The 20,670-nt window shown below is 44.1% G+C and overlaps 1 protein-coding gene and 1 pseudogene across 5 annotated transcripts; one reads left to right on the top strand and one right to left on the bottom strand.

Annotated features, from left to right (window-relative positions):
- Positions 1 to 265: 265 nt before the first annotated feature.
- On the bottom strand, positions 266 to 18,479 carry LETM2 (leucine zipper and EF-hand containing transmembrane protein 2). Of its 5 annotated transcripts, XM_053916408.2 has the most exons (12): positions 18,338 to 18,479; positions 17,615 to 17,716; positions 17,016 to 17,096; positions 15,355 to 15,808; positions 14,592 to 14,735; positions 9,657 to 9,794; positions 9,020 to 9,220; positions 7,741 to 7,860; positions 4,987 to 5,100; positions 3,075 to 3,167; positions 2,640 to 2,741; positions 634 to 1,975 (listed from the first exon to the last, which is right to left on the bottom strand). In XM_053916408.2, exons 3-12 carry the CDS (start codon positions 17,066 to 17,068, stop codon positions 1,913 to 1,915), a joined length of 1,482 nt encoding a protein of 493 aa, XP_053772383.1. In that variant the 5' UTR covers positions 17,069 to 17,096; positions 17,615 to 17,716; positions 18,338 to 18,479; the 3' UTR covers positions 634 to 1,912. The 5 variants fall into 5 exon arrangements, with proteins under 5 accessions (XP_045053098.2, XP_053772384.1, XP_053772383.1 ...); XM_045197163.3 differs by lacking the exon at positions 17,615 to 17,716 and having other exon boundaries at positions 266 to 1,975; positions 14,592 to 14,650; positions 18,338 to 18,444; XM_053916409.2 differs by lacking the exon at positions 17,615 to 17,716 and having other exon boundaries at positions 631 to 1,975; positions 18,338 to 18,444.
- On the top strand, positions 12,779 to 13,281 carry LOC128779853 (large ribosomal subunit protein eL28 pseudogene; annotated as a pseudogene).
- Positions 18,480 to 20,670: the final 2,191 nt, after the last annotated feature.

The following is a 20,670-nucleotide window of genomic DNA, read 5'->3' as shown; positions in this document are numbered from 1 at the left end:
GGCAGGTTCTCTCCAGGTTGCCACATAACATGCGGAGTCACGTATACTGCTGGTGCACAGAAGTGAGGTATTTAATGAACATGACCAGTAGAGGTTTCATTGTCTCTTGCTCCTCCAGTAGGTGCTAGAGTCAGTAGTGGGCTGGGACTGGCTCGTGAGCCAATTGTGTACATCTTTTCCAACTGTTGTTCAGTGGCCTGCTGGTAGCCTGAAGTCAGCCATGTGGGAGTGTTTACATCACTGGAATCTGCAAAGGCTACAGATTGGGCACCCCCCCCCCCCCGAGTTCATTGTTAGTCATTTCCCAGAACACCATTAACTCAGTTTCAGCACGGGGCTGGAGCTGACAGTCATGGAAGCCAACAGCCAAGCCTAAGTGATGAGGGCAAAGAAATGACCTTGACTTCTCCGAGCTGCTGTCACAAGAATGGGAACAGGTGTGTCACAGCTTGGATGTCTGTTTATGAAGCAAAAATGGGTGAAGGCCAACTGAGACCATAAGTGACCGGGGGCCCCTTGACCTCCCCATTCCCATTCTGCTCAAAGGAAAAACCAGAAAGATCGTAGCCCAACAATACAGGTGAATCATTCAGCTTAAACAGGATTCAACAGGTAGTTAATCCCTTTCCCACAGTCCACACTTGAAATGCGAACTAATTAAAGTAAACACCCATTATTTTAAAAGTGGGGAAATTAATATGAATCACCTTGCGAGGCCAATGGCGAGATCGGTGGAATGCTGTATAGTAGGGGTTCGCTCTTCTCAAGGAACTGAAGTTCACCAGCAGGACGTGGTGGGGCTTGTCCTCCGGCAGAGAGGAGGTTTAGGAAGCATATAAAAGCACGTATCCTTGCTATGAAGCACTGGTGATCACCTCGTTTAGGTGATCCCAGACAAAGATAATTGTTTCACTTAGTCTGACTCCCAGCAAACTGCTTTCAATTTCACAGCAAGTAAAGAAATCTATAACTTCGTCATCCACGGGCTGAAATACCTTTTACCCCCTAAGCACTCCCCAAGGGAAAAGACTTGTTGGTCAGCTTCACAGCAATCTGTGACATTGTTTTCTCAGCATTGACAATACAGAAAACACCAAATATCCGAACGTATTATTTGTTACTAGGTGGCGTAGGAATTATATCAGACTTTAACAACCTCTATGACTAACAAAGTCTTGTTTGTGAAAGACAAACAGGCCAGAAAAACACACACCCAGCACAAATGGTTAAGCCTTAAACCCTTAATTATGTTTCCTAGCAAAATGGTGGCTAATGAAAGCCATATGTGCTAGAATCGTGGCAGCCGCCCAGGTTCCCGCAGGCCCAGAGCGGGAAGGCTCAGAACAGCCAAGCAGCAGCCAAACCCTTTGGATTACCAATCCAACTCCCCGTTTTATTCTCCAAGAAGTTTTTTTGTTACATCTTACTGGGGAATATCCGTTTCATCTCAAAGTAATACTCCTACTGACGGATCACTCGGAAAAAGTCGGTCAGGTGCTCTCACACCGGTTTTCGGAGTTTTCAAGTTCTTACGCAGGTTTCCAAGCCATAGGAGGCAGAGTCAGCTAAGTCACTAAGTGGTTCCATTACACAATTCCTCTCTTAAAGGACGTGGGCACAAATATGAAGTCGTTAAAAACAATATGGGGCAGGGGGGCTTTACACAAAGTTTAGTGGGATGACATAATGGCACCGAGGAAATGGGCTTTGCAATTATATTTTTCTACATGGTCTGAACTTGGTCTCACTGCTGACATCATCTGGAATGTTTACAAGGTCTCAAAGGACTGCCCCAAGGACCAAGTGGCTGGTCCTCTACCCAAACTGGACAGTCTCAGCTGGGAGGTCCTTTATGAGTGCCACTGCCGAGGGCAGGAAGCCGGAGAGGGTGAGCTGCATCCTCCAGCCGTCCTTATGCTCCTTTGGAACTAGCCCTGCTGTTCTGGGTTGTCTTTTGTGATTTGGCCTGAAGCGCCTGGGAACAAAACATAAGGACATTAGGCCCTGGTCACAGATGAGGAAGTTCATTAGGAGTCCCTTTTTGGTCTTCTTAAGCAAAGTGAAGACACACCAACCAGGCCTCCAGGCGTTAGTGTGCCCAGGTACGCATTCATGGGCTCGCCTTTGGTCCTCAGGAGGCAGCAGAGCCACTCGCTACCAGCTCGACTCTCCCATGGCCCTTCAGTTTGCTTGTATCATGCTTTTTGCTCCTGCCCCAAATTTCTTTATCCAAATGGGAAAGAGATAAGGGATTTCTTATTTACAAGCATTTTTCCGAAGATTTAAATTGCTCTCCTGGTAGTATTTCCTGACGCGAAGCCCGTGTGAAACATACAACACATGGGAACGATTTCCATCTGGCCCAAAAGAAAACAAGAACCTGCCTGTATTGTAATTAGCGTCTGGACTGAACGTGTTGAGGTCTGATCCACGATTACACCGGTTAATTTTTTTTTTTCACTTGTGGATAACTGCATTTTAAAAATGTCGTGGTTGTGAGATGACTGAAATTCAGCCTACAGCTTCCTGTTTGGATAACAGGAAGACTGTGCAGTGTTTCACAATAGTGGTAATTCTAGACTCTCACTGCCCTTAAAAACGAGAGGGAAGGAGGTTTTCTGTTTCCAGATAACACTTACAGCTTCTTCAGCGGGAGTGACAGGCCCTTGCGGTGACGGAACCGATGTTGAGGGTGTTATGGGTGAAGACGGAACTGGTGGCAGTTGCACATATTTCTCATCCTGAAATATCAGAACTGGGAGTTAGGTTACTGACTTTGAAACAATGGGCGTGAGGTCTGCAGTCATTACTGCCGTGAGTACCAGGAACGTGGAACAACTACTCCACATTCTGGCACCGGACGCAGGAGGCAAAATCTGGAACCTGACGATGCACAGCCACATGTTCAACCTTCTCAGAAACAGATCAGACAGTACTAATTATTACAAACAGCAATAATCATTCCTTACTAAAGAACACCCTTGGAGTTCAGTTTCATTAAGGGAGTTAAAATACAGAAATCAACTTATTTTTACTTTTAACCTAATTAATTAAATAAAAAGTAAGGGTGTAACCTTAGTTCCCTTCAGTTGGGGTGCTAAGTCCACCATGTTCTCTTTAGATTCAGGAGAAGTAGGTGATTCCACAGGAATATCCATCTTTGGAGCCTAAGGAGAGAAATATTTTATGTAAGCATAAGCTTTCAGCTCTTCCTGAAACTCAGGAGCACTTCGACAGTAAGTAGTCAATGCTTTCTAGCACAAGTTGCTTTCCAGTAAATCCCTAACTTCCTCCAACTAGACCCTGTATGAGTAACATATGAAGAGTGTCCCTGAAATAACAACTTAGTATCATTTATCTTAGTAACAACTTTTGAGCACACTATATATGCAAAAGTTGCACTTGAATTAGATTCTAGTATTTTAAATCCTCGGTCATTAACAAGCTACCGGTTTGCCAATTCTGGTCATGTTCTAGTCTCACAAAGCAAAAGTTGCCATTTCTCAATTACTCATCTGTTTCTAATGGCATTGATATAACTTGGCCAAAATTGACATCTTTACCATTGTTGGTTTCTAATAATAAATTATAAAAGTTATTTAAACAGTAGGTGCTGCTTAATAGAAGCTCCTGCAAGGCAGGGAAAATGGAGGGAAAGGATGGTATTTTAAATAGCTAGCTAACCTGTCTTTAAGAATCATATTAATTAGATTTGAAAATACATATATCACTGCTCTTTTGAAAATAAGTAATGTCTTTGTTTACTTTGGAGGGAAAAGGGCTACATATATCCAAAATTATAGAAATTCTATTTGATGTCTCTAAATTTTTACAGAACCTAGCATGCTACTTGTTCTCATTTGGTAGATATGGAGAACAGAAGTTTTAAAATTTTCCAGATTTTTTTAAAAAGCAACCAATAAAATGCCTAGGAGTTTGTCATTTTGTCCTTAATTCCTAGGTCTTTCTCAACCATCCCAGAAAACAACATCTGGATAAAGAGTTTCTGGCCATGTACAATAATTCTGAGAACCCAAATTGAGCTCTGAGACAGCATGCCATTCCCAGATCTCCTTGCTCCTGAGAGCAGCCTGAGAATGACAGATAACTGTGCGTCTTAAAGACCAAAGAGAGCAAGAACCCAGTAGCCTGCCTTTTAGAACATGGTCGTGCTCCAAAACTGCTCCTACCTAGTCTCCCCAGAATCCTTCCTGGACAAAATCCAGATTAGTCTCTGCGACTACGCAAAGGGAAAGCAAGATGGTGTCTCCTGGCATGCATTTTACAGGCTGGGCTTCCTGTAATTTTCCTTGCCGTGTCCCAGGAGTTAACAGCATAACTAGGATTTAAAAACAATTCGTCTCCACTCCAGAGTATTTAATCTACTAAACCACATATGCAGCATGTTCTGGAATGGACCTTTCCTTTCTCACCCATGCAGGTTCTGGGTTAGACATAAAGCCACAAAGCAGACAGTTGAGAGGCCGTTTCTGAAGGACCCAGAGCAAGATGCTCTAGTGATCGGGCCAGTTCTGGGTCCTTCAGTAAAATACTAGGATAAATAAAGCTGCTGAGTTAACAATGATTAAGAAAATGAGGTGCAGAAAGACAAAAAGTTTACATTCGAGATTGGCCATTCACTGCTTAAAAATTAATAGGAATTGGACAAATGAAACAGACATGACAGATCAGGAACCACTCAGTCTCAAAGGAGAAAGAGTGGCGAGAACAGTTTGAAGACTACATAGTTAATGAGTCAACAGTTGAAGAGCAAACTGAGCTCCTATAAGTAAAACCCCTAAATCAAACTGGGATTAAAGGCAGTAACAGCCCCACAGCTACAGGTAGTTTCAGTGATCTTAATATTTTAAGGCCAGTTGGGCCAAATTCCAAAAGAAATGCCTACTGATTGTAACAGGAAGTAAGAGGTTTGTGGAGAGGCCCCAGTTCTGGAAATCTAGATTCTCCGGGAGCCCAGTCACTCACCTCCCCACTGAGTGGGATCTCAATTGGCTTGGGCTTCACATCTATCAGGTAGAAGGTTCGTGAGAGAAGCAAAAGGGAAGGGGGAACATTCTCCTTCAGGTGGAGGTCCAGCCACTGGAGAATGGGAGGGAAATAAAACAGACAGAATCACAAAATGTTAGAACCGGACGTGACCCACGATCACCTGCTGCCTCTCGGGCTTTACAGCTTCCCAGGGGCGCGTGCTGATAATGAGGACAGAACAAGAACAGGCACAGTAGCCGCCCCGCCTCTGCACCAGTAGTTGTACTGCAACCCCCTCACTCCAGCGGGACCTCTCAGAGTCAGAGAAAGAATGTTCAGGTAAACTCTCAAACCAACTGTGGATTGAACAGGTTAAGTATCTTCACTGAGACACAAAGTAGATGTCAAAGAATAACCAGCCTCACTCATACGTAACCAAATAATCATTATAAAGAGAATGAGATGTAAGTTTTCAAGTAGTATCAAATTGGCCAGGCTTTAAAAATATTGAGGTCAATAATATATGCATGAGATAAAATTCAAAGGTCAAACGAAATCAATAAGAAGAAGCCTGTCTCCCACCTGCTTCTCTTCCTACCCTGTTTCCCTCCCTGGAAGCAACTACTGGTACGAATCCCTTATTTAACCTTCCAGAGCTACCCTATGCACATAGCAATATTTGTATCTTTTTTATCTTTACACTAAGGGTGAATGAGATACACACTTTTGTCCTTGCTTTTTTTCACTGAAATACTTCATCCTGGAGATGGATTCAAATCAGTAGATAGAGAGTTGACTCCTTTTTAAACAGCTGTAAAGGATTCCACTGTATGGAAATGCCATGCAAATATTTACTTGATTATATTCCTATTAATGAATGTTCGGCAGTTTCCAGTCTTTTGCTGTTACGAACAGTGCTGCAGTGGATCATCTTGTAGATGTGTCACTGTGTCCATGTGCAAGAACACAGGATAAATTCCTAGAAGTGAAACTGCTAGGTCAAACCAAGGGCATTTTAAAATTTTGAAAGATATGGCCAGACCTCTATGGAAATTTTTACCACCAATGCATGAGTGCCCCTTCCCCCCACCCGCCCCCACCAACACGGCATGTTATCAAATCTGATCTTTGTCAACATAATAGGTAAAGGTGGTATCTCATAGCTCTATCTTATTATGAAATGAAGATGTTTCATGTTGACCATTTTTATCTTCCTCTCTAGGCGGTGGCTGCCCGCACCCTGACACAGGGTTTTTGAATAACAATCCAGAGTGCTGCACGTCCCTCAGCTGGATTTTGCAGCCTCACTCCCTTTGTAGTGGGGCTGTAAAAGGACACACACTTTCAAGAAAGCAACTTGACAGTGGAACCCATTTAATACTCTCTGTTCAAGAAATGAATTATTGTGGTATCTCTCTGCAGCACGTCCACCTGCTGACCAGAGCAGGTCCTTTTCCATGTAAGAGGAAAAAGCCACCTGACGTGGTTTCACAGTCAGCAATGGCTCCTGTCCCCAAATAATGTGTGCACACTTTATAGCACTGTTCACAGTTCTAGGAATGAGAGGGTCAATAGGACCTACCCCTTTGTTTTCAAGCAGTACATCTGGTTAAAATATGTTATCTGAGGGGAAAGGCTAAACATCTGTTCCCAAAGCTAACACTTCACACTGGTTTGGGGCACTAATAGGGAGAACGGTCTGGGTGAGCCGCAGCCAAGGCTACACCTCCAGAGGGGCTCACACAGATGACAGGCCTTGTGTTAGAGATTTTGCCTGGCCCTTACAATTCCCAGAGTAGGCAAAATTCTAAGGCGGCCCCGAGATTTCCAGTCCCTGGTGTACCCACACCTTCTCCCGTTATTCAGCCAAACACAACTCTAGGTGATGCTATGAAGGGGTTTTGCAGATACAGTCAAGGTCTCAAGTCAGTTCACTTTAGGATGGGAAGGTTATCAGGGCAGGTCTCGTGGAATCACATGGGACCTCTAAATCTGGAGCTAAAGATTAAAGTAAAAGCGGGGGCCAGAGGGAGTCTGAGATTTAAAGCATGTGGAGGGTTAGCATGTGAGAAGTTCTTTGCAGATGGGGGTGATCTAGAGGTAAGGAATGCTGGTGGCCTCCAGGACTGAGAGTAGCCCAGGGCTGATGGCCAGTGAGGAAACAAGGACCTCAGTCCTGCAGCTGCAAGGAACTGAACTGAGCCAACAAACTGAATAGCTTGGAAGTGGACTTCCCCACAGCCTCCAGAAAGGAATGCAGCCTGCACCTCTGACCTACAGGATCACAAGCTAATAAATGGGCGTTGTTGTTTTTTTTAATTTATTTTATTTATTTATTTTTAGAGAGAGGGGAAGGCAAGGAGAAACAGAGGGAGAGAAACATCAATGTGTGGCCACCCCTCACACACCCTGTACTAGGGACCTGGCCTGCAACCCAGGCATGTGCCCTGATTGGGAATCGAACTGGCCACCCTTTGGTTCGCAGGCCTGCGCCCAATCCACCAAGCTACACCAGCCAGAGCAGAGGGTGTTTTAAGTCACTAAATTTGTGATCATTTGTTACGCAGCAAAATGAATACAGTACCTTGTCTCAGTCAAATGATCTAGCTGCTTTGGTATCCCACTGCTCAATTAAATAAAGCAAATTAGATAAAGTGGTCTACTTGTGATAAAGCAGAAATCACAAAATGCGGTCTGCCAAGTGTAGGGGAGACAGCTGAGCGAAAAGGGCCCGGGGACACCGTTACTTGCCTCTCTGAGCTGTTGTCTCAGTTGTTCCTCAGTGAGACCCAGTGATCTCATCCCTCGGGCCCTACAGGCAGCCTGTAGTTCCGACACAGTCAAACCATTCACACCTTCTTTGGCAATCATCTGAAAGAAATGTACGGAACAGTATTGGGTCGTTTGGTTCCCGTTTGACCTAATTCCTAAACTCCAGCTCATCGGGGAAATCTGATGCTTCCACACTCTGTCGCCAGCACTGAACACACAGAGGCCACACGTCTATGGATCAAGCCGACTTAGGAAGGGGTGGTAGTGGAGATGAAGGGAGTCCTGCCAAGAGGCATTAACGCTATCAGAGATATTTCCATGACTTCTCCCCAGCACCATCGCCGAAGTAATTATCTTGGTTTGCATTTGCCTGCCTGGGACATTTTTCCTCTTCCCCTCTCATGGCAGCTTTAGGGTTCATTTAAAAACCATTTCACTTGAAAAGCTTTCTGTGTACCATCTGTTGCATGTCCCAGTGGTATTCTTTCCCCACAATCCCCCACCAACACCCAGGAACGGCCCTAACTCTCTGGTTCACAAAACTCCCTCAGTAAATAACACAATTTCTGCTTGATGTGACCCAAAACTATGATACTTCTGGGACCAGGATTGTTTATTCCAACATTCTGAAAACAAGAACTGAAATCTGAATGGGGCCAATGGGATCATGTGTCTCAGTTCTGAGAATCCTGCTCCCACAGGCAGAATGCTTCAAAGCAGCTGATTCAGATTCAAGATTCTTTCCATTTTTTAACGGAGTCTAATTAGTAGTTAGAGTCCAAATGGAGCCTTTCTTCCACAGATGTCCAGGTGCTGCTTTCCCTCCCTGCATTACGTTTTGCCACCCCTTCTTACCAGGCCAGCTCTCCCAGCAGAATATTTACTTTGACACCAGCTCTGCGGCAGGGAGCAGAGGTATGGGGGTAGAGCCCCACCCTTGGCAGTAGAAGAGTCAGGAATCTACTGAGCTGCTGTTCCTTCCGAGTGGGTCCTAACTGCTTTACATTAGCCCAAGCTAAGACGTCCAAAATATTAACTGCTTATGATGGCCTTCTCAAGAACATGGGCCAGTACAGTAACTCCTAAAATGAGTAATCAAGGTTCAGATGTTATGGTAATGATTATACAAACCACTCATTTTGCCAGAACCAGTCCATGAACAGACCTAACAGAAGATACTGCACTTTTTCACAAAGTCCCCCTAAAATATCTCCTGATGCCTTGCTATAGTTCTCTACAGATACAGTGAAGTTCTTACTTCATCATCTGCTTTTATAGACTTCAGTTTCATCAGGAGCTGAAAGCGGAGCAAATTGTTGGTTCCAAAAGACTGCAGTTCCAGCAGTTTGCAGAGGGCAACCAGCTGAGGTCGATCCAAGTGCTCCAGGGTTAGCTGATCTTCAAATAGTTTGGAAAAGCGAACTATCTCCTTTGTGTTGGGCTGGTGGCCTGTCTGGACCTAGGCAGTGGGACAAAAGGGCCCAATTAAAAAATTACAATGAGTTTCCTACTAAATTTAACCTTCCCAGTAGACTATTTGAAAGACACGTCAAAGCACTTATGGATCCTACCTTGGGTCCAGAAATGCGCCTTGCGGTACAAAGAGGAGTAAAGAAATCTGAAGTGGGCCTAAGTCACTGAAAAATCAGTAGTTCAAAAGTCTGCCTGATTCTACTCTTCTTTCCAAGAAGTTATCAATGTCTTCATCACATTGTCTGCTTTAAGACAGACGTTTCTGCAAACTACTATAAATGTTTGCAATATCCTATCCATCTAACTTAGATTTGCAAATTCAAAGATTGTAAACAATTTGGAAGATCCATGATGACATGCATTTTTCGTAAGATTCCCAGCCTAGAAGTCATTTGGTATTATTAAACATCAAAGACGGACACCTGTCTGACATAGGACGAGAACTGTGTGGAGGCATCTCCCAGCTTGGCCCTGTTCCTCCTTGCCATTTCTGTAACTGTTTCTTGAAGAAATTTTGCTAGTTCCAACTTGGCAGCCATCTTCTTTTTCTGTTTTTCTTCCTTAATAATAGAAGAGGAAAAGTTCATCAATTCTTCACGATTACAACTCGGTAGATAAAGATGCAAGAAAAATAACTGTTCCCTTGTTCTTGTTCATCCCTATTTAATTTAATAATAGTATTTTCAGGCCTAATTGAGTAGGTTCTGTGAGAACCAGAGCAAATAGAAAGTAGCCTCTATTTGCAACTTATCTCCTTAGTCTTACCATTTATCACTAATACAATGGTCATAAATATTTGATAGCTCCAAAGTGTCTCCTCAATGGTAGGTAGGCTTTGTCATGATTTAGAAAGAGATGCTATTTCCTTTTTTAATTTTATTTTTCAATTACAGTTCATATTCAACACTATTTTGTACCAGGCTCAGGCACACAGCATAGTGGTTAGACGATCATACTTTACACAGTGATCCCCCCACTATTTCAAGTACCCCCCGGCTCCATACACAGTTATTACAATATTATCGACAATATTCCTCATGTTGTACTCTACATCCCCATGACTGTTTTGTAGCTACCAATTAGTACTTCTTAATTTCTTCACCTTTTCCACTCAGCCCCCAACCCCTTTCCCCTCTGTATCTATGAGTCTGTTTCCATTGTTTAATTGTTTATTTTGTTCTTTAGATCTCACATATAAGTGAAATCACGTGGTATTTGTCTCTCTGTGACTGACATATTTCAGTTAGCATAATACACTGTAGGTCCATCTATGCTGTCACAAATAGTAAGATTACATTCTTCTTTATGGCTGAGTACTATTCCACTGTGTATATGTATCATAGCTTCTTTATCCACTTGTCTATTGATAGACACTCGGGTTTTCTGAGTTCTTTATAAATGAGATACTAATTCTTAACCTGGTACAAACCATCGAAGCTTCTAGTTGAGCAAACACCTGGTCTGAGTGGCCCTGGATTTTGCTTGGGCCATGAACCAAGATAACTAGGAAATGAACTCTATACTAAAGTAGCTTATAGTTTAAGAAATATAAAACAGACACATTTATTACAATACAATGAGTTACCTGCTTTAACAGATATGAACAAAGCACTACACAGATTTAAGTGTATACATGCTTAAGACACTGTGTCAACCATTATTTCTAAATCCTTGTTCATCATCAGAAATGCAGTCTGGTGGCATTTTCAAAATAACCACAGTCAGGACTCAGGGTGGAGGTAGGGAGAAACAGGAATATATATGTTATATACACATATTGTTTAAGCTACCCAAGCGATTCTAATGGTCACCCAATCACAGCAATCATTGGTTTTTAGAAAGATCTTAAAAGATGCAGCCCCAAAATTCACACAATGGCAGTACCGTAACTAGAACCCATTCAGTCATCCATTTCATTCATCTATTCCATATCCATATCCATCCATCAGCCCACCTGCCGTCCACTTATTGAGCATCTACCATGTGCTAGATGCTAGAGAAAAAAATGAGCAAAAACACAAAAACATATTCCTCCTGCCCTCTTGGAACTTCTAGTCTAATAGGAGAGACGAACACTAGTGACTAAAGATAATGTAGTACTTCCACAAATGGGTGTGAAAGTATAACTGAGAAGCATGGCGACCTGATGTCAACAGAAAGCTAGAACTCTCATTCGCTTGCTGTGCCTCTTTTCATGGGAAAAAAAAAATGCAAACAAGAAAGTATTTTCTAGGACTGTGCCCATGCTGTGTATATGTACATTCAGGATGAATGGTATTGAGGAAAAAGGAATGTTTGGATAAATCACTTCTTCTATCCCTTCACTTTCCTGCATTCACTAACACTGTCCTTAGAACCCCATGGTATTACCGTATTTTTCAGATTATAAGATGCACTCCCCCCCTAACAAATCTGGGAGGAAAATGGGGGTGTGTCTTATAGTCCGAATGTAGCTTACCTGGCTGGGGGTGGGGGGAGCGCAACAGTGGAGTGGGGTTTTTTTTTTCCTATTTTCCTCCTCTAAAATCTAGGTGCATCTATGGTCTGGTGCATCTTATAGTCCAAAAAATACGGTAATTCCAGATCCCAATTACTTTTACTGTAAGTAAATGAAACCACTTATGGGCAGTTATAGATTGTAATTTGATTTTATCCTTTAAAAGTATATCACATCTATCTTCAGTTTTTATTTCTAATGCCATGTGCATAATTTAGACTCAGTCCTCTCTCTTACTGTTACAATAGCATTGCAGCTGATTTCCCTCCCTTGGCTCTGCTCCCTTCAATCCTTCCTGCCAGCAAAATTATTTTTCTAAAACACAGACCTAATGGTGTTACCTACCCACTGCTGAAATACACTTTCTGTCACTTACCACTGTCTAAAGTCAAGTCTGAACTTCACAGGGTGGTCGATGCTTTCCAACCTGACCGGACATATCACTCTTGTTTCATCTTCCACCACTGGTCCCCTTGTATTCCAACCATAAAGAACCAATCAGTAGTCTCTGGCTCTGTCATACCCTTTCACACGGTTCCCCCACTGTAAGTGCTATTCTTTCTACCCAGAAAGCCTTTCAAACACTGTGGTTAAATTCTACCACTCTGAGTCTGGGTTCCACCCAGACCTCTTCTGGGAAACATTTCCCAAAACGATGTAAAAGTTGCCCCACCTTGTCCTCTCCTCATGTTGTGTTCGTATCGTCACACCACTGTCTAGTAAAGCGCACAGAATAGAGAGAATGAAGGAGCTGCTGCGGGTTCTAGCTCTTCACCCTCACACCAAGCATCAACTGAGGACGCCTTCTTCTCCGGGACTACGCATAAGCACTGACGGGCCTGTTTGAACACAGCATGCCTGCTGTTCAACTGGTCACTGCAATAACAGTTGATTTAGGTCTGCTTTGTTTTTCAACAGTGTAAACAAGTTAAAGTTCAGTGAGGAGGGTAGTGTTTTCAACAAATGGGGCTGGAAAAACTGGATATCCACATGTGAAAAAAATTACTCTTGACGCTGATGCTACACCTTTCTTAAACATACACTCCCATGCTCTTTCTGCCTCCTACCACCCCAGGGAGGGGAGCGGCCCCTGTGACCGCCCACCTGCAATGGATGGTGTGGGGAACTACTCCAGCTTCCTGATCAAGAGGAACAAGCAGACCCACAGCAGCCTACCCAATAATCAGAAGGCCCACAACTCCTTCCGCTACAATGCTACCTACCATAGGCTGATTCCCGCAGGCCAGCGGTAGTGGGGCCGAAGGCAATGGTGTGGTGGTTGTTCTGGAGCAGAGATCCGGCCAGCGAAAGCTGGCCGCCTACTGGCAGTTCACCGTCAACAAGGATGCTGGGGCCACCCTGAGCAGCACCGGGCATGTGATCCTCAAGAACAAGTACCAACCGGATCTGTGCAGGGTCGCAATTCTCAGGGCGGCGCCATCCCGTGCAGCCAGAAGCCTGTGGTGGTGAAGAGGAAGCGGCCCATCCCACCAAGAACTCTGGCCACCCTCCCTGTCCCCCAAATACAGGTGTTAGCCGACTTTTCTTAAGAAAAAAAAATTAACTCAAAACAGATCATATGTAACTCAAATGTAAAACTCAAAACTATGAAACACCTAGGAGAAAATCTAGGTGACCCTGGATTTGGCAAGTTTTTAGGTACAACACCAAAAGCACGATCCGAGAAAGAAAAAACATTTAAAACATTTAAAATTTAAAACATTTGCTCTGCAAAAGACACAGTTAAGAGAATGAAAAGACAAGCCACAGTCTGGGAGAAAATATTTGCAAAACACATATCTAATAAAGAACTTGCATCCAAAAACATACAAAGAACTCTTTTTAAATCTCAACAATAAGAAAATGAGTAACCCCATTAATAAGCAGGCAAAAGATTCAAACAGGTGCCTCCCCCCAAAACATATCTTGATGGCAAATAAGTATAGGAAAAGATGCCCTACATCAGATGTCATTAAAGACTTGCAAATTAATATAACAATGAGATACAACCTCACACTTACTGGAATGGCTAATACTCAAAGCACTGACACCACCAGATGGCTGATGAAAATGTGGAGCGGCAGAAACTCCCGTTCGCTGCCGCTGGGAATGCAAATGGCACCGCTACTTTGGAAGACAGTCTATTGATTTCTTACAAAACTAAACAGCCTTACCACACAATCCAGCAACTGCCCTCCTAGGTATTTACCCAAATGAGTTGAAAGCCTATGTCCTCACAAACACCTGCACATGGATATTTTTAGTGGCTTTATTCATAACTGCCAAAAATTGGAAGCTCCCAAGATACCCTTCAATAGGTGGATGATTACACTGTGGTACATCCACACAATGAAATATTATGCCGTGATCGAAAGAAATGAGGCGTGGAAAGACATTGCTAAGTGAAAGGAGCCAGTCGGAAAAAACTACACACTGTATGACTCCAACAATACGTCATTCTAGAAAAGGCAAAACTTTTTCTGTCTGGAGTAAAAAGATCAGTGGTTGCCGCCGGTCGAAGGCGAGAGGGAGAAGGGACAAACGGGTGGACCACAGGGGACTGATAAGGCAGTAAGACACTGTGATGGTGGATCTGTGACATTATGCATTTGTCAAAACCCATAAAACTGTACAACACAAAGAGCAAACCCTAATGTAGGATATGAGCGTTAATTAATAATAACGTACACATATTGGTTTTTCAACTCTAACGAGGTACCACACTAATGTAAGATGTTACTAATGGCAGAAAGGGGGAATGAGGCACCTGGGGATTCTCTGTACTTTCCGTTCAGTTTTTCTGTGAACCTTAAAACTGAAGCCTGTCAAATTTTTTAAAAAGTTAATAATTCCTACATACCTTCTTGGATTCACTTTCAAAAGTTGATGGCAACATTTCTGGGAAGAGTTTCAGAAACACTGGTAATAAGAATTCCATGAAGGGTACAATTATGAACACCATAAATGGAACCAAGCGGAAGATATCAACACAAGTCCTCAATAGCTAAAGAATTAAACGCATATGCAATATTTATTATTTTAGGATGCATCAAAAGAACTAAAACTAAAAAGCCTGCTTTGGCTCTTAAACTGTTAAAGGACACAATACATTTTCTGCAGCTGTTTGTAAATGGAAAGGGGGGATTTTCCTCTTTATCATAGCCCTGAAGTAATATTTACGGGATATCCTCAAGGAAACTATGGCAATCAAAACATACTACTGGCATCTTCTAGCTTTCATCTCACTTAAGGGCCTGGACTTTAATAATAGAGTATCTGTTAAAAAACTTTTAATGCATATACTTGATATATTAACAACAGTGTGTATTTTGGATGCACAGATCAAACCTGCAGCCTCTCAATTCCTTGGAGACATTAGAAAGCACAATTATAACCATTCTATAGGCAAATATATATACAAATTTAAAGAATTTTGCCTAAAATTCTGCAGCAGCTCAGTTGCAGATAAGTAAGAAACTCAGGAGGAAATTTTCCTTCACACCATCAGTTACTATTACTACTTTGGGGTTTTTTCAATGAATTTTGAGTTGAGTTTAAAGCTTGGTTCCTAAATAGTTCATTTTAACTTTACATTTTCTGTCTTCAGTACGGGTCTTGCCTACCCTTCGTCGCTCTCGCCTAGTCAGCACCTGTCCGTGCAGCAGCCTCCAAATCATTCTCACAGCGACTTTGGTGTCAATCCAAAGCAGAGAGAATCCATTGTAATAATATTTAAGTTCATCCATAATTTTTTGTCTATAAGATCGCTTTTCTTCCTTAGTCTTCATACCAATTTCTTTTGTGGGCTGAGGGCTTGTCTCCTGTGGCTTTTGTGGGGTTTGCTCCAGCTGAGGTTTACCAGGGTCCTCTTGTAGCCAGCAAGTTGAGGTGTGTAGCTTTCGAATTATTCTAGTTCGTAAGTAAAGTACTTTACTGCCTGACTGAGTAAGACAGGAGTACTTCTTGCTTCCATAGTTCTTCATATATGTTTTATTTAAATGGGACTCTGGCAAGTGAAGAAATGCAAGTGATGGGAAATAAGAAGAGCAGGTAGGATGGACAAAATGCCTAGGGAACCTGGAATAAAGAGCAACATCCTCTGAGTTGAGCACCACCTATTAAAAACTTGAAAGTTAAAGAAACAGATACTGTATCTGGTCAAAATAAAGCAATAGTTTTAAAGCCTGTATTTTAAAGCACATGCTGTTCATTAGTGAATGAAACATAACTTGTTATCCAAGTTGAAGAACAGTAAGCTTTATGGCTGAATTAAATACTCTATGAGAAATATTAATATAGGTCATTCCTAAGAATAATTGCTATATTAGAAGTTAGAAACTCGCAGACTATTCACTTAAAAATCTAAGAGCAAATATTTTCCCACCAGGGGTTATGTTTGAAAGTTCTGCCTCTAATCTACCCCCAGAAAGCAGGTAGAAGGCTTTTGTTTCAGCTACTCTATTGACAATATTGTTTGAATGAGGAACTTCGACGTCCCTTTGGGGGTTAATCAATCATATAAGACTGCCTTGTGTATGGAGTGCCCGTGGAACCCCTCCAGTGAGAGGGGTTTACAGGTGAAATGTCCTTCACCTAAGATTCCTTAAAAAAAAAAAAAAAAACCCTTAGAGATAAGAACTAGAATTGGGCGCTCCAGTCAGGGGTTTCTACATTCTACTTTTGCAATAGCTCACAATCTTCCCTTAAACGAGCACATCAGATTATTTGAAAAAAAAAAATATGGAAGATTATCTAGGCAAAGAAAGTTCCTGGCAAAGAGACTTCTTTTGGCAAAGGGATAGCTTTTTCCATTCTTTGGTTTTGAAGCATGCCAAGATAAAAACACTTTTTGAATGGCTAAAAGGGAAGATGTACAGTGTATCTGGCACATAGTAAGTTCTTGGGGAACAGTCTTTGTAACAAGTAAGTGTTAACAGACCTTGCTGGGGCAGGTACCAGCCCTAGGACTGGCTTGTTGGCCAGCGAGTTTACGCCTTTTTCTTCCTACAGGCCTCATGTAGCATTCACCAACGACAGAAGTGTCATTCTAAAACCGTTACATCTTTCATCTTCCTTGTACTTCACATCTACAAAATTACTCAGCCTGAGTTCTAAAGCATATACAAAATTTGGGATAAGTCTAAATACATTAAAACATCAGCTTCCTTAAAACCAACAAAGCTTCAATTGTCTACTAAGTCTATCTTTTTACATATATCTTTTCCATCTAGAAGAGTAAAATTCATATAAATATTGGGGGCAGCAGAGAAATTCCAAGACTTGCCTTGTCCGGGCCATAGCTAGGGCTGTGTTATAACTGCAGAAGGCCATATTCATCCTTGTCTCAACTAGTCAACATACGGACCTAGGCAGAAGGAATAAATAAGCAATTCAGTACTTGAAAACCATGTCAATTATAAAGACCCCAGGATCCAAGTGCTTTTAACTATTTCAAGGGTAAAGTATTTGCACATCCTATTCAAAGGATGAAATCTCTTTTGAGTTCCCGTGCAACAGCATGAATGTTGTGCTCTTAGCCCTGGATTTGAGAATGGCACTTTGCAATCCCAACGAACAGAAACGCAGCTCACGACGGTGTGGTCTTCAAAGACATTTTGATTTTTGGTCAATGGTGCCTAACAATCTACTTAAATGGTTGCCAAGTATTCAAGAAGCTGAGCGAAGCACACTTATTTGATAGAAAATAACTGTCTTGGATTTGCTTTAAATTAGTGTTTTCCGTATTTGGCCAAGCTGCCCGAAACTTTAAACAACTCAGAGTACTCATTTCAGTAGCAGTGAAGATATACACGGTACCTACTAACGGCTCAAACGAAGGGAAACCGGTTTCCTGTGTCAGGGATTCTGCACAGAGCTTTGTACCTTTCAGTAAGCTTTGCAGAAACCTTCCGTCCCGCGGCGCTTTCCCGCCCAGGGCGGCGCGGAGCCCTAACATCACGCAGTGTCGACTCCGCCGCCCCGCACCTGGGGAGAGAGTACGAGGGTCTCGCGGGGACAGAAACCTCAACCGCGAACCTGGCCCTTTGATCGAGTTCAGAGAGTACTTTTCCCGTCTGACCCGGACTCCAGGGCGGGCGCTCTCCCACTGCAGGGAGACCAGACCCCAGCGGGCGGTGAGTCTGCCCTGCGGCCCGGGCACCCCGCGCCCCGCGGTGGGCACCCACTCCCCGGGGGGTGAGGCCGAGCCCCGCCCGCTCCCGCACGCGGGGCCTGGCCTGGCGACGCCTTTGCTGCGGGCGCTGGGCCACCGGCGGCAGAAGGCGCCCTCGCCTCCCCGGCCGGCCGCCCGTGCGCACTGTGATGGGCTCCGGGGGTGCTGCTTTGTATTTCGGTGCGGCGGCGGTGCGGGTGCGGGGTGCGGGCGAGACCGAAAGAGGCGCAGCGGGAAAGGGGGCGATGGGGGCGGAGCCCCGAAGTTGCCGGGAGGGCGGGCGGGAGGCCGAGGCCCAGGGCTGGGGACGGCGCGCCGGGCAACTGGCAGCTGCCCGGGACACCGGGCGGTGCGGGGAGGAGCGGCGCGCCGCGGAGAACGGGGCAGGTACGACCGCAGGCCGCCGCCCGCGGGCTGGGCCCGCCCACCCCTACCTCCTCGGCCGGGTCCCGGAACGGCCGCCCCAGTCCTCCGGCCCCTCCCGACCCCTCGGCCCCAGCCCCCCAGGCTCGAACGGCCGGAGGCCGTCTCGACGGCTCCCCCGCGCCCCCGCCGGGACGTCACCCTGAGTGACGACACCGCCGGCCAATGGGCTCTCGGGTCCGGGGCGCGCTCCGCGGCAGCGCCCCCGCAGGCGGGAGTGTAGCTCCCGCGAGCGGACGCGGCTCACTGCCCCGTCCGGTTAGCGCGGGGCGGCTGGGCGGGGGCAGGAGACGGGCGTTTTCCTGCCCGTGCGGTCGGAGGGGTGCGGGCCGTCCCTTCCTGAAAACCCTCCACTGAACGCTGGATTATAGAAGGCTTTCACCTTCCCGAAGGGGCAAGTTGCCTGATAGTCGCCATGGCAACCATCTCGGAGTCACGAATTACATCACTTCTGTATTTCCTTTCCTCCCCCACCCCCTCCCACTGCGCGACTGTGGCGGGGAGGGCCGTGCAGGGAGGGAGTGGTAAGAAAAACCTCCCGCTGGCCCGAGACTGTGCTGCTGTGTAATCCGAACTTGTTTTATAAGCGTTCTCTTAACAGGTATTGTTTCCGGCCCGTACTTTCTGTAAAAATCTCAAATAATATGGAAACCGTGAATTACACGGGGGCTGTGCAGGTTTGGGGGGCACTTCCGTGCCTAGGAGGGCCAACTGAGCAACTTGGGGAAGTGAAAGATCTAGGGACGTTTTTGCTCCCTAGTTATCGCTACCCGTCCATTTTACCTGGCTCTAGAAGGAGGAAAAAAATGTTAGTGGCTCCACGTCGACTGACACCACACAGCAAGAAGAGCTTTCTCACCGAAAACATTTCTCTTAACGTGTTCGCTGACCACACACTTTACTCATCTGGGCTGCACATTTGTAAGAATGAAAGATGGCGGGTATTAAATTTCAAGTTGTTTTTTTTTTTTTAATCCACAAAGCATTTTTCAGCTAGTAACTAAATGGATCGACTATGTTAATAAGGCAAAAACTTTCCAGTTTGGCCAGTAGAGGGCCCTTCGTGCATGTCTGATGCCCAACTTTGCACATAAAGGTTTCACTTCACATTCTGTTTACTAGAATTAACAATTTCTACAAAGCTTTGGTATTTTTAGCTTTCTTTTCTTTTCCTGAAAATTCTTGATGGTAAATTTTGAGCTCTAAAAAGGTACGGTATGATTTTCACATTAATTTCATAAATTAAACACTACCATGTACCCGTGCTTTTCTGGAAAAGATCATAAGGATGCAAAAATATTCCTCTTTATATTCCTGGGAGACATTTTATACCGGGAAATATTCTTATTCATGCATTGTATTCATGTACAACCAGGCACAGTGAATGTTATTAAGTATTCATAAACCAGATGAATGATTCCAAGATCACTATTTGAAAGATGAGCTATATTTTTGTATTGTGGCCATATGTTAGCAATCCTATTCTGAAAGGGAAGCGTTAAGAATCTTTCACATTGAAATTCATTTGTTCAAAGCAATGTTGCCTTATGTTTCTAAAACTGGCAACTTTTTGACTTTCAGGATCAGTGATTTACAATGTAAGGAGTTTTTAGCTATGATCTTCAAAAAAGAAACAAAAAAATGTTTTCCTCCCTAACTCTGGCCCCGATTGTTAGACTGCTGTCTTAATGACCTGTTTGTTCATTTTCTGTGCAGAAGAGGAAGCATGCATGTTCTGAACCTCAGATGTTAGACGCTAAAATGTAATTCTTTCTTTATCTTTTTAAGATATCATTTATTTATTTTTAGAGAGAAAGGAAGGGAGGAAGAAAGAGAGGGAGACAAACATCAATATGTGGTTGCCTCTTGCACGCCCCCAACCAGGGACCCGGCCCACCGACATGTGCCCTGATTGGGAACTGAGCCGGTGACCCTTTGGTTCGTAGGCCGGCACTCAATCCACTGAGCCACCAGGAGCCAGGGCTGAAATGTAATTCTTTTTAATGGCCATTTCCCTAAATATGGCTCCAGATCAAATATTATTAACAATGTATTTTCTAATGTTTTGCAAAAAGAGACTATGCAGTGTGAGGCATCTACCTCCATTGTGGTAGACAGTTAGGCAGACTTGAGCAGAGCAAGGATGATGGGCCAGGCACAGGTCACCAGGGTGGAAGGCCCAGGGTATCTGGAAACAGGTAAAACGGGGAAAACAAGGACCTCACCCAGTGTAACCTTTCCTCCCCTAGCATATCGCTCACTCATCATTTGGTTTAGACCCCCTGACTTTTTGCATCAATGGTCATTTTGTTCAGACCCAACCCAGACCTGTCCTTCCCTGGCT

Source organism: Desmodus rotundus, chromosome 13 (assembly GCF_022682495.2).
Source record: "Desmodus rotundus isolate HL8 chromosome 13, HLdesRot8A.1, whole genome shotgun sequence".
NCBI lineage: Eukaryota > Metazoa > Chordata > Mammalia > Chiroptera > Phyllostomidae > Desmodus > Desmodus rotundus.
Note: the sequence above shows the minus strand (reverse complement) of the source record. Positions and strands in the feature narration are given on the sequence as shown.

What these genes read in the sequence shown, in the direction of transcription:
- LETM2 (XM_053916408.2), bottom strand. Translation starts at nt 17,068, where the DNA reads ATGAATATGGCCTTCTGCAGTTATAACACAGCCCTAGCTATGGCCCGG. An exon ending in CTAGGCGAGAGCGACGAAGG is followed by an intron (nt 14,736 to 15,354) that starts GTAGGCAAGACC and finishes TTAATTCTTTAG; the next exon opens with CTATTGAGGACTTGTGTTGA. An exon ending in AGATCCCACTCAGTGGGGAG is followed by an intron (nt 3,168 to 4,986) that starts GTGAGTGACTGG and finishes TTCTCTCCTTAG; the next exon opens with GCTCCAAAGATGGATATTCC.